This window comes from Micropterus dolomieu, linkage group LG17, assembly GCF_021292245.1.
Source record: "Micropterus dolomieu isolate WLL.071019.BEF.003 ecotype Adirondacks linkage group LG17, ASM2129224v1, whole genome shotgun sequence".
NCBI lineage: Eukaryota > Metazoa > Chordata > Actinopteri > Centrarchiformes > Centrarchidae > Micropterus > Micropterus dolomieu.
Window position 1 is genome coordinate 28560119 of NC_060166.1, and position 14132 is coordinate 28574250.

The 14132-nt window shown below is 39.0% G+C and overlaps 1 protein-coding gene across 1 annotated transcript in view; it reads right to left on the reverse strand.

Moving 5' to 3' along the window:
* Positions 1-2151: 2151 nt before the first annotated feature.
* The window catches only part of traf4a (tnf receptor-associated factor 4a), a 39724-nt gene continuing 27743 nt past the window's right edge, over positions 2152-14132 (reverse strand). The window contains exons 3-7 of the mRNA XM_046075058.1: positions 9938-10042; positions 9553-9714; positions 7933-8094; positions 6924-7079; positions 2152-5697 (exon numbers count right to left, since the gene is read on the reverse strand). Coding sequence (XP_045931014.1) covers positions 5065-5697; positions 6924-7079; positions 7933-8094; positions 9553-9714; positions 9938-10042 — 1218 coding nt within the window. The 3' untranslated portion in view covers positions 2152-5064. The remainder of the gene's footprint in view (positions 5698-6923; positions 7080-7932; positions 8095-9552; positions 9715-9937; positions 10043-14132) is intronic.

The window sequence follows — 14132 nt, forward strand, 5'->3', positions numbered from 1 at the left end:
TAAAAGTCATGCAGTATTCCTAAAGCAGATGTTGTTTTCATTTTAAAGGGGGAAAAAGTAGACTCAGAGAGTTGAGATTATACGTTCTAGGACGACTTTGGCCTGCTATTGCACAGTAAGTGGAAAAGAGGACTGTCCTCCTGAGGGACCTCTCAGTGACTTTGACGTTAAAGCTCATTTTCCTCTTTCCTAAATCCTGCTGCACTGAACATCATCCAAACTGCAAGCTAATGCAAACTCCTGGCTTCGCATCAAAGCAGGGCTGGTGTCTGCCTTACTTCCTCTGCCCCCTTTCCTCTGCTCCTTCGCTCCTTTCCATCTTGAGCAGTGTTGGCGCAAAGACTACAAAAAAAGGCAGGACAGAAACTTCTTTCACCTCTAACCTAGATCACTGAGTAGGTGAGGAAATGAAAATAAAACAAATTTTCTACTGTGGATAGTTCAGAATAGAAGCAGTGCCTCTCTTGGACTGGAGTACTATTATGGCTTGCTGTAATAAAAGTTTTATTTTGTTTGTTTTTTTTAAGACAAACAACCACTTGGCTACTCTTCGCCACTGAGCTAAATGTGAATGCTGAAATGAGCTTTATAGCCTTTCAGTATCATTAAGTATTAATATTCATAATACAATTCATTAATAATTCAATGGTGTCCATGTGTTTTAAATGCATTCAGTACTTAGTGATCAGACCTGTAGTTAATTCAGAGAATCAGTATCTAACTTCTTCAGTCCAAATATATCAAACAAAACTGAGGATATACTGAGGAAGTAAATGTTTTAGTTGGTAAATCATCAGCAAATATTTCCTCATCAACACATTTTTCCATGAAAACCTTTTTTTTCCTTAATAAAGGAAAAGTCCATAAATGATACTTTAGGTCTTCACAGGGTCCTAGTGACAAAGGGTAGGGTTAGGCTGAAAATTACATATAGTCTAACCAGGTTGGGAAAGGTCTTGTTTGTATTGCTTCAAGTCTTTGTTGTTTGTGTGTCAATATATTTAATACCTGAGTGGATCCGAGTGGGCGCGCAATCTGCTTTGATGTGTTTTTTAAGGTAAGATAAGGAGTGTGGTACTGTGAAGTGCAGGAAAATGGCATGGCTGTTCTTTCCGATTGCTGTTACTAGTTGCTTGGTAAGTGCTGCTGCTGCCAGTGTTGGCGTTCTCTCCACATTAAGGTCTAAGTCACCACATTTTGGGTCTTGGCTATATTCAGATCCGGTCTGACTCCCTTTTGGAATTCAAAATGAATTTAACTACGTTTATGTTTTCTACGGGTGAATTTCAGAAGTCAATTTACTTGTCATGGACTACAGATGTTTAACGAAAAGCTGGTGTTACAAATTTGGGTTGTGGAATTTGAAAGACGATCAAAGAAAAGACTACCAAACTGAATTATGGGAAGTGTAGGATGCAGGCTTTTTGGAGCTTGACACATACTTGACTTAAAGCCAAGATGTCTTGGCCTGTGCCGCTTTGATTTTGACCACTTTCTAAAATCTGACCTGAGTACCCCTTAAATACACACAAAAAGGCGTTATTAAAACCAGTGAAACATAAAGTTATTGTCAAGTATTATTCTTGACTTTTTATGTTCACAAAGTGTTTATACAATATGTGCCATGGCATATGGTACATTATATATGGAAGTATGACGGGACATAAAAACATAAAGTCGTACCAGACATAACAATTACAAGGAAGTTCTTGTACACCATAAATTCTAGGTGTGTAGGATCAATTGTTTCACCTAGGATTCAAGTGCTCATTTCAGGAAAGTCACATTAAAAGCATCATCCAGTTGGAAGGATGCAGTAGCATAACTGTGAAACTGGCACTATGAGAGAACATTTGCCTTTAGTATGATTTGTACTTATTTTATCCATCCTTGGATAATGATTTTTTTTATTGGAGGTTGGTTTATTCTTTGAAATTGGAAAACATGTTTGCAAATATGTTTCAAGTTGGTAAGGATGCTGGCAAGTGCTGCTGGCATCCTGTGATTGGTATTTTTTTCCCAGGTCAGATTTACAAATATGGTGTGGGAGCTGTTTGACAATTTGAATTTTACCTGAAATAAAAAAAAACTGAGTATAAGTTATCAACAGTGTGCGAAGTCTGCACTGTTCAAAATACTAATAGGTAAAGCAACTATAATATATGGTATTTTATTTCAGTTAAGAAACTGACAAGCACTCACCAATCAACATTTTAAAACATTTGTGCCATCTGTGCAAACTCACATGACGGCTCCTTAAAATAAATACTTTTAAGAGGAAATAATACAGACAGAATATGTGAGGCTCAAACCACAAGTACAAACAAATTATCCAAATGTCCAAGAGACAAAAGGGTCTGAAAATTCCCAAAGTCAACCCCGACTCTCCAAAGGAAAAGTGTTTGTATAAAACAGCTAAGTATTTTTAAAAATACAGAATCTTACAAAAAAGTTTCATCTTCTCACTTCTTTAAATCACTGTAAAATATCAGCTGGTATTATGACAAGAAATCATGATTTTTTTCCCCATGTATAATAAAAGACAGAATGTGCTTCTGCATTTTTACATTAGTATTCACATACATCATGAGTGCAGTGTATCATTAAAGTCCTCCAGCCCTCTAATGGTGCCGTGATGGAGACAGGTGTATCGCACAGGGCTGCATCCCTCAAAGCGCTCCTCGTTGCCACATTGTGTGCCTAGCTGAAGATAGACACCAGTGACCATGGTAACAAAACAGGAGTAGTCAGTCCCACGACACATATTTGCAGAGATCAAGTCATTAACTATCTTTTCAGACAGCACACCATCCACGCCCAGGCTATTCACAGCCAAGTGTTCATTGTCTTTATAGGTTATATTTCCAAAAGTGTTCACATTTTCTGTATATAAAACAAAAACAAACAACATTAAAAACAAATATTTTTGACAATGTGTCAACTCTCAAACAGTCCAAAAAAAAGAGACGAGATAGCCATCAACGGGAGAGGATTTCAAGAATACAGGTTTCAGTACAAAAATGTGGTCCAGGTGGTAGCACATGAAGCATGCATGTGTTTATGTTGCCCTGCTCAACCCTAAAACCCTCATGCGAAGACATACTGTATAAAAAGGCCACATGGCTTTTCCTTCACTATTAAATGCGCATGTACTCCCCCGACAACTGGCCTCTTTGTCTGCTCTCCTCATCCGAAGACTGACGAAAGGTGCTTCCCACCCCACCCCCATTGGTGGAATCCACAAGACACAAAGTCACTATGAATCGTGTGTTTGGTTCATCTGCAGGCTCCTGAAGCTATTACGACTGGGTTAACTACTGACAAGTTACAGACAGATCTGTAATTTCAATGTTGTCGGGTAAAAAACTTTCAAACTTTTAAAATAAAAGAGGCCTGGTTGAGCTTGACAGTTGCATTTCCTTTCTTTTTGGTGCAGTTTTGAAAGCCCAAAAGATGAATGATTATTAGTTTATAGTGATAGTTAAAAGGAATAGTTTGACATTTTCACATCACATATCTTTCCATTTAACACAAGGCTACAGCTAGTAGCCAAGTATCTTATCTTAGCATAAAAACTGTAAACAGCTGGCCTGGCTCTGTCTAAAGATCTTTGTATGTATTAAAAACAAGATATAAAATATAATGGATTAATTATTGAGCTTTAGAGGTGCTCGTAAGCAGATTTTGTTATCTTTGGAGAAGCAAGCTGTTTCCAGTCTTTATGCTAAGCTAATTTAACCACCTGCTGGTTGTAGCTTAAGGTTTACCATACAGACATGTGAGTGGTATTAATCTTCTCATCTAACTCATGGTAAGAAAGCGAAAAAAGTGTGTTTCCCAAAATATCAAACAATTATTTTAAATATGAAGTTACAGCCAGAAGAGAGTTAGCTTAGCTTAGCATTGAGACTGGATAAAGGGTGCTGGCTTTGTCCAAAGCCATCAAAATAACCTACCAGCACTTCTAAAGCTCCCTAATTTACACATTGTATTTTGTTTGTTTAATCTGTACAAAAAAAACAAAGGGCAAAATTACAATCTACCATTTGCTGGAAGGCTATTTCTCAGGAGCAGTTGCCAGGCACCCAGTGTGAGTTAACTGCGCCCAGCCAAGAAAACAATTGTTTTTTTACTAGTATGCACATATTGAGTATGTAGTGCATAGTATGCGATTTCAGATGCAACCATACTCAGGCATATAAATCACCATAAAATGAGATATAACATTTTAATTAGTGCATGTCTGAGGTGGTGATTTTGTTTCCCCATTTTCTAAAGATTGCTAAGCTAACTGGCTGCTGGCTGTAACCTTGTATTGGACAGATATGATAGTGACGGTGATCTTGTCATTCAACTCAACCAAAGTGTCAGGTTTCCCTTAAAACACAAAAATTGCCTACATTTAAGCTGCAAGTTTCTCACTTGAAAACATCCACTTGATGTTTGTGTGTACACAAACCTCATGAGTAGTCTCTTACCAAGGGCTCTGTGTTTGTTAAGGGATCATTGGAAGTATACTGTATGAGTGTGTAAACAAAAGGCAGTTGGGCTTGAGCTTGAGTCTGCTGAGCTTCCTCTTCTTTAGATCTCCCTAATGGGCGTCTCTAACCAGCTTCTAACGTTCTCTTTACTCTAAGTACAGAGGCTTAGTGAAGCCCTTCACACTTATTTTTATATCTTTTCCATAATCTTTAACATCTGTACTGCAGTAATAACAACAAAAATATAACTTAAGATAAACTCTCTAGGCACTGTTTGATTTCCAAGGCTTTTTGTTGTAGACTGTGATAAAAGGTCAGCAAACAGATAAAAAAATTAATAAAAAGAAACACCAGAGAGTGATGGTTCTGCAGACCAAACACTTTCTCCTCCGCGATATATCAAGGTCCTCCGAGTCAGCTCACACAGCCAAACAGACTCGCTTCAAGCTCTGTGGTGGAGAGGCTGTAAGGGCAGAAAGTATCTAAAGGGTAAGTGTGTAGAAGTTTTCAAGGTTAAGTGTCAGTTTTTGCCAGCCTTTAACTCATCTTTCTCCTTCATAAAAAGAAAACAAAAGATCAGATCTTAAGCCATTATCTTCTGGGGAATCTCTATAGAAGCCTTGATGAAGATGCAGTTGTCTCGGATGTAGTTCCTCTTCTTAATCTCCTCGTGCGAGATGAACTTGGGGTAGCCGAAGCCCAGGGTGCTCTCGTCCAGCGAGTTGCGGCTGCTGCTGGGCTTTTGGAAGTTCTTCCAGTTGGGGTCGGGGTTGAAGGTCTCGGTAATGTGCTGGGGTTTGGAAAGCGACGGGTCGCTCTGGTCCATAATGGAGAAAGTCACCTTGTAGGAGAAGGGCCACTCCAGCAGGCTATCGTACTCTCCGGGCAACACGCGGATGTAGACGGAGAGATGCGAGCCCTCGCCGCTGCCGTTACCATTCAGGAAGGCCGACACCTGCAGCTTGTAGCCATAGCGGTGAGTGTAGAAGGGTGGGCTGAAGAACTCGTGGTTGCTTCGGAGTTTGGCCTCCTGGAGTTTGCGAGTGTAGTCGTTGAGCTTCCAGATGAGAACACCGTCGTGACTGACAGACAGCTCCTCCATCTCTCTTCGCAGCTCCAGAATCTCCTGCCGCTGACGCCCCACCAGGTTACACATCATAGTCAGGTGAGACTTAGTTGTGTCTTCCAGGTGACGCCCGATAGCCAGTTTTGGGCACTGCCAGAGAGACAGCAAAGCAAAGAGATTTATTATGTAGAAGCTGCACAGTGAGTAAGTGAGGAGATGTGTAATACAAACAGATTCTATGCATACAAAGCTACATCATAATATACATGTCCATATTTGGATCTAGATTGCTTGATTTGTTTTTGTTTTCTAAGCCCATTTATATTTCTCACATGTTTAAGTCATAAGTTTAGCTGCCCACAAAATACAAAAAGCAACACAAAATGTTAACCATGTACCTAAATTAATCTAATAATAAAGCTTGATTTGCATGTGAAACCCACCTTCAAAAAAAAGGAAAAAAACTGTCTAAACTGGGTCTAAAAAACTATGTAACAGTTAATAGTCCGGATGGAAATGAATGAAAATAAATTAGGAATCGCATGAGGACATATTTCATGTTTTGATTTGAAAAACATGAGTTTTGTTTATAATGACAGTCACTAACTACATCTTGTCAACTACTACTAAGTCACGCATATTGCCAGGCTTCAATATCGGACAATGAGAGAAACATAACACCTGTGCAACATCACTTTCAGTTATTGAGGATGAACCTCGCCAAAGGTCTGAATATTGAACTTTAAAGTATCTATCTATCTAGTATCTGTAGCCCGTTACCTAAAAATAATGCGAAAATGTGTCTGTTTATCTGATGTTCTTGTATTTGTTTACATCCCCAATATACCATTTACAACTGAACACTACATCCATAGGTGTGGACACTTGGATTATTATATTTAATGATCCCTCTGCTGTTGTTGAGACGTGTTTTTGTGTTCCATAAGGCCATCTGTTAATGTTATACATCATGCTTTCCAGATGCTTTGTAATTCTTAACAGATCGAGGAGCCGACAACAAAGAGTATGATGCTCATCTGCCGCTCTTCCTCGAGCATGTCCACATTTTCTCAAATTGATAACAGTTTCAAAAATAGACTGAAATGCGCTGTCAGAAAACAGAAGCGTTGCTCTCATTAAAACAGACCCTACAGACACTGTGCTGTATGTCAAAAGGAGAAAAATCTTCATTTTGAACCCGATGAGCAAGGGCAGTGAAATAAAAATATAGTAAAAACAAGCTTATAAACAACAAATAAGCTTGGCAGTTAGATAAGAATATATCAACAGTAGTGTTGATATTTGCTTATAAATGTTCCTCCACAGGCAGAAATAATCTTTTATAATAATCGTTCAATGATGCAGGTCAGTCTTACCCGGTGTTTGCAGCCGGCATCTTTGAAGGGGCAGAGAACGAGTGCGCTGCCACAGTTGTCCTTCACATGGTTAGCCAGATCCTCTCGGGCAATGTTAGGAGTGCCACACTGGTTTGGGCACTGAACAGGAAACCGAGGGCAGTGGTACTGGTGGTTCTGTAGAGGAGTCAGGAACAGTGTTTAATATGCAAAAATATAACAGAAAATAAAGAAAACAACTCATCATTCAGCCTGAAGCCACAGAAAATACTGCGGTCACTCTGCCAATAGCATACGCAAAGCCCAGCAAATCATTACATGTACACAAATCTTGCAATCAGTGTAATAAAACACTCAATAACTGACTGGTAGAAAACAGATCAGAGATGAAAAAATTAACTGATGGAGAGAAAATTAATCAAAAGTAAGTAATTTGATAGTGAAGTCATTTTTTATGGTTCTTTCTTTTTCTTAAATTACAATAAACTGAAGATCTTTTTTTTTTAGACTGGTCAGACAAAAAGGCAATCTGAAGATGTCACCTTGGTCTCTGGGAAACTGCAACAGGCAATTTACTCCATTTTATAGACTAAACTATCAATTGAATAATCAAGAAAAGATTAATCAATAATGACAGTCAGGGAAAAAAAACATCATAAATGCATTATAAAACACTGAATCCAAGATTTTGGTAATAACATCTTGGGAGGGGAGAGTGACTGCTCAGCCTCTGGCCAGATGTGTACTGAGGCAGGTGCTTCCACATAAAAGCCCAAACAGCAAAACAGCCAGCTGCCACAGGACAGAGACACCATGAAAGGCAGCATCCTACAGCTGCAGCTGCTCTACTGAGGCTGGAAACCCTGTATGAAGCCACATGCAGGACAGATGACAGGTACTAATAATCTGGCAGGAGTCGCTTTTCACAGTTTTGGCACTTAACTGTCTTAAAGATCAAGTTATTTCACTAATATAAGCAGTCATTTGGGGAGAACTGACAGATTCTGATAGTAAACTTTGTGTGACAGACCTGGATTGTGTCGAAGACAAACTCCTTGCCGCAGTACTTGCAGGGCTGCGTGCGTTTGGGACACTCGGCCATGCCGTGTTGGGACAGCAGACGACGCATCATCCTCGCCCCACACTTGTTCTCACAGTAAACGCTCTCCTGAGGACACACACCCTGGTGGTTCTGGGATAGACAGGAAACACGTGATTCCAATTAAGAACAAGTAGATACAGTAGGTGTTACTCTTTACTCAAATGCATTTTATACACTGCAGTTTGCACTGTTCAAAATCAGACCATACACGACCATCAGTAAAACCAAGTCTTCTAGTACAGACTATTAAAAGTTAACAATTAGCTGCTGGAAGGGTTAAAATAGGGAGTTTTTTTTATTGTTTAATCAAATGTTGCCGATTTTTTGTTGCCGATTTGAATACAATTTTACTTTAGGCTATTTGTGGGGATAGCTGACAATCAAATTTAAGAAACGTTTATAAAGCTACATTTACTCTGCTGGCTTTTTAATACATGATATGCATTCCTTATAATCGGTCTAAAAGTTCAGAAAATGTCTGAATCAATCCAGACAAATGTAAAAAAGTAAGCCAGTGTGACAAAGTACATGACACATACCAATATTTTTAAAAATACTAATCATATCATATATTTATTGTCGTTAAAGATTATTTTAATACAGGTGTGTGCCTTCGTTTAATGCTATAATTTTGTTGTTAACAAACAGAGAAGTGTGTCTAATTTTCTTTAATTAAAAAATACTTTTGTAGAAGTTGTATTTATGTCAAGAGTAAGCTTTTTTCTTTAGTATTGGTATTGAAACTCAAGCAGTGGCGGAGAAAGTACTCAAATCTTTTATATAAGTAAAAGTAGCAATACCACAGTATATGACAGTATACAAAAGTAATACACATCAAAATATACATGTATAAAAGTACTCATTATACAGAATGGCACATTTCAGAATATTGATATTGATACAAGGTGGGGTTAATTCCAACTACTCTGTATACTAGTCGGCAGATTAATTCAAAATAATATGTTGTAATTTATTTGTTGATTTATATGCTGTATTAATATTATAAATCTATAAAGTATCTACTACCTAAAGTTATCACATAAATGTAGTGGAGTAAAAAGTATTGTAAAATTGTGACTGGAAGTGAGTTACTCGGGTATCATTTGTCAAAATGTTTTGAATGACATCTGGTGATAAACATGACATGCATAGTGTAATTTCTATGCCAGACCCAAAAGCTGGATGAAGGCCCCTGTAACTGTGTGCACATGGGGGACCATGTGGGCCAGAGTAAACAGATGATGGGGGGGGGCAGCGTAGTAGAAATGACAGAGGTGTTAGTGAAGTACAGACCGCTCATTGAGGAAAACACATTCAATATGAAAGACCCAGTCAAAGCTTCTTTCCATCTGCCAACACACGCGTTATTTCAAAATAGTCCAAGACTCTCCAAAGGCAGTGACACACGTGCTTTAGTCTCTCCTGCTGCTTTTCACAAAGATGCCTTTCATATAGGGATGGAAATTATATGGCGTCACTTGGGGGTAGTTTATGAAAAGTTCCTGCTGTATTGTAACAGGGAAAGAAAGGTTATGAGTTGGTGTTTACCTCGTAGGCTTCACCCGTGAACTCGCTGCCACAGAACTCGCACTTGACCTTGCGTTTGGGGCAGTCGTGCTGCAGGTGGTCGGGCAAGTCACGGCGCGTCAGCTTGACAGAGCAGCGATTGGGGCAGGGTATCACATTGAAGGCGCAGGTGGAGAAGTGGCCCTGAGGGAGACACAACGTCAGAGAAGCAATGTGTCATAAGACTCTCACACATAACACCCGCATGTTGGGCATTCAGCCAGACCGTTGCCAGAAAACAACACAAGGTGAGGGCAGGGAGGGCGAATAACAGGTATCAGAATCCACAAGGCAGAGTGTTTGAAAAGGCAGCAGAGATAAAAGAAAAGATTGAGGGAACGTGAGAGAGGATATCGAAGCTTCTCACCTGCAGCTGCTTCATCTGGCCAGTCCAGCGGCATCCCTCCTCACTGTGGATGCAGCGGATGGGCAGCGCCAAGATCTGCTGCTCCAGTTCTGGATCAGGGTAGATCTGAAGAAGAAAAGCAGGACAAAGTCACAAGGCGTTACAGTTGGAGCTGGTCATGCTGGAAGTCTGTTATATACCACCCTCATACAACAAATGTGTGCATAACATTTTCTCCCGAGTCATCGCTGTCAAATGCAAACCATGTACCTCCCACTTTTCCTTCCTAAAGTTTTCCATCTTGTCAGTATTCATCAGTTCTTTCATATTCTTCACCGCTAAACATGTAGTAAGCCTCTCTCGGAAGAATCACACTATATAAATACCAAATAAAGTCAAGTTTAAAGGATACGTTTTCCAATTAACTAGTTGACCTATTAGCAAGTGTTGTTTGTGAAGCTAAAGCCAAAACGTATTAAACTATTAAAAGCACATCAGTGAGCCACACTGTTGCAATGGGTGACATTTTCCTTCATTACCATGAACATTTGGACTGTTGTTTATTTTGTGTCAATCCTACATACAATGTCCTGCTGCTGGAAACACTCACTAGAGCACCAAATGTGTATTAGTCTGCAAGAGAAGATAGTCCCTTACAAATACACTATTTACTACTCATTGAGTAATGTTTGCTTACAGTGTCAAGTAGGAAATAAAATACTTACTTAAATAAAATTAAAGTCTGTATTCGTGATTTAAGATTCAGTCTTCAAAAGGAACAAATGGTCAGTGGGGAAGTCTGATCGACTAATGGATTGCTGTTTTGTGTATTTTCATGGGATTTGTTGACAATAACAAAAATATCTTATCAAGTGTTCAAATCTTTTAGGTTTTCTCTGCATGGTTGCTTTGTCACACTTATTGTCACAATATACTTGCTCTCTTGCTTTCTCTCCTGCCCTCTTTTCTCACCTCTGTCTTTTTGGGGGAAGTGCTTTAATATTTTTGCTTGATGAAAGAAAATTAGTGTAATAAAGTTATTTTTAAATTCAGTTCTGTCTCTTACCCTTCAGAGAGTTGATTAAAATATGTTTGAATGTCAATATCAATATATTAATATAAAAAAAGAGATAAAAATACTGGGTGCTCAGGGTTGTAAAGCAGTAAACTCTATGTGAATTCAAAGTGCTCTAGCTACCAGATTAGTAAACTACAGAAAAAAGGAGGCCTCTTGGCTAGTTTCAGGTACACTTTCACTGAGCAAAGCATGTAGTTTATCTGTTGAGGGCATATCAGAGTAAAAAAAAAAAAATCACAAAAGGAGACGCTGACTGGTTGCGACCCACACTGGGTCTTCATCAGGGAATGGCTGGAAAGAGAAGTAAATGTAGATTTATCTGGGTAATCTCCAACATGTAACTTCTGCTAGAACCAGAAATTGACGGTTTAATCTGTTTAATTAAACAAACGGGATACACTGTGTAACATTTTATGCATAGCTAGCCTAAACACGTCCTTCTTTACTGCAGCTCTGAGTTAAGATTGTTACTGACCGGTGTCTCCCAGAAAGAAAGCAAAAAAGTGTTTTTTGCCAAAATGGTGAGATTTCCTTTAAATAATTTTTATTTTACATGTTCATTTCGATATCATATCAGTCAAGGTTGATGTTACATTACAGGAAGAATCTTTCATCCAGACACACAAAGTGTTGGAAACTTTAGAAATCGTGTTATAAAACTGCAGCAGTGAGTCGAGCCAGCCACTGCAGGGATAATGAGTTAGTTTGTGGGTTTATAGGACCTTTGAGAGTGAGAGAGAGAGATAGAGAGATTTTATTTTTTTATTTTAACACACACACTTTTACTGTTTTATTTACTTTATTTATGAACTGTATGAAATTAATTGTTCTTTTGCATTATATTTTAAGCTTTGGCAATATTGTTGTTTAATAAAGCTGAACTGAATTGAAATTGAGAGAGCGAGAGCGAGAGAGAGAGGTGGGGGGAGAGAGGGAGAGAGAGAGAGAGAGAGAGAGAGAGGTGGGGAGAGAGAGGGAGGAAAGATTTATTTTTCCTTGGTCACTGAGCAATGGGGATGAGTCAGTTTTCTGCCCAAACACCCCAAATCCTCCCCTACAGTTTGCTGTCCTGCGGATTTACAGCTCTGCTCTGCATCTCCATCCCCCCATGTTGTCACACAAGCAGAGCACTGGTCAAACAAGAAAAGCCACTTCCTCAAAATGTCACAACAGCCCTCTAATCAAATAACAGCTCAGTAACAGCACGACTGCGCTTATGTGTCTCTGTACTGAAAAACATGGGAGCCAATGGCGTTCAAATTGGAAGTTGATTTGGAAAATAATCTACAATCAAACATTTCCATTTATCTCACTCATTGTTTCTAACTGCCGTGTTTGGAGATGCCTCTGGCAGACTAAATAAGTGTATTGAAGTATGATATTAACCTGTTAAATATGCTCTAGAAATACACAGATACATCTAACATTAAAACACATGCTTGACTTGCTGCACTCTACTTATACAGCAGAAGCAGACAGGTTTTTTTGCTGCCATAATCACATTCTTTCAGGGGAGGAAAAGGGGGAAAAGCAAACTGAAACACTCTCATTGTTCCAGACTTGGAATCTGTGGGGAGAAGGCAATAATGACCTTTTAATAACTTAGTCCCAGGCAGATCAGGGGGGTTAAGCTCTTTGGTGCTCCTACTTGAGGGTTTATTCTGTCTGCATTAGCCATTGTTAGTCCCACACTACTACTATCACTTCAGCTTCACAATGCCTTAATGACTGCAACACTCTTCTTCTGTTGGATCGAGGTTGTGTTTATGCATGTTTTCGAAGGATAATGTGCAGAGAGCAGTACAATAACCCTGACAGCAGACCACCAGGACGGGGTAATTTGTAGGCGACTGGGAGCCTGTGAGGGTAAATAACAATGTCTGACAGGTGTGCCATGAGCACATCCTTCCCGTTGGGAGTCCCTGCTATTACAGACGCCTGCATCGCTCTCAGCACAGCATGCAGACCTGCACTGCTGCCCCGCTGATCCCAATGCAGCTCCAGGCTAATTGCTCAATGGCTAATTCAGGCTAATGCTAACTAAGTGCATGGAAGAATTACATACAACAGTCTACTCTCAATTGATGGCAAAAACTGCTCAGAAACAGGGATGATAATGTACTGTTCATTTGTCTCTCGTGCATAGTTAAGCCCTTATCCTTGTGCTGTACTCTCTCACTTTACAACGGGGATATCACGTGGGAGACAGACATCCTCTGACTCTGAATACAGTTAGCCACTATCTGTTTCCCCCTCCGGGCACAATCTGATTAACCGCCTTTAAATAACAGAGAAAAGGACTTCAGTTGAAATGTAGATCAGTTTCCTTGTCTGAACTGACACATAGTAGACGTAGTGGTTCAGATCAACTGAATGCTCTGCTTTCCCACTGTAATGAAATAAAATGCAACCTCTGACTCTGGGTTAAGGGTTATTGCTTACGTGTTACAGAGATTCACTAGTACAGTTTTTCACTTTTACATTTTAATGTCACCATTCTAAAATAGTTTACCTCTTAAAGGCTTACAATTTGCATCTCATGCGTCAAATACTGCATATTTAGATGTGATATAGAAGGATTATATTTATGTCCCTATCTGAGCTGCTCGTATCCTCTCTGATTTGCATTTGTTCCTGGTTGGTGCACACAAGCTTATTTACATTCTTGCAGCACCTGTATGTTAACATTTTCTCTGTTAACAAACTGGTGTTTCTTATTTCTGCTAAATCTGTAACACATTATAAATCACTTTTAACTTTTTAAATATTCCCAATGTTAATAACTTGTTTTTGTTTTATTTTTTGCACGTTCATCAATGTTTTAATATTTTATTTTGTGTTTTACTTTTAAATTGGCTTTAGCATTATAATTATTTTTAGCTATACTAGCAGCATGATGTCAGTCTGTTGGTCAGACTGAACATCTCTAAAACTAGCGGATAGATTACTTTTGAAGATATTCATGGTCACCAGAGGATGAGCCCTACTGATTTTTTCTCTAGCGAGGTTAACATTTTGAGTAAAATATCTGAAAAACTATTGCATGAATTGCCATGAAATTTTGTAACCTTACACATGTTAATTTCCCCTGCAACATTAATTGAAATAAACTTGGTGATCCACTGACATTTTATTTCT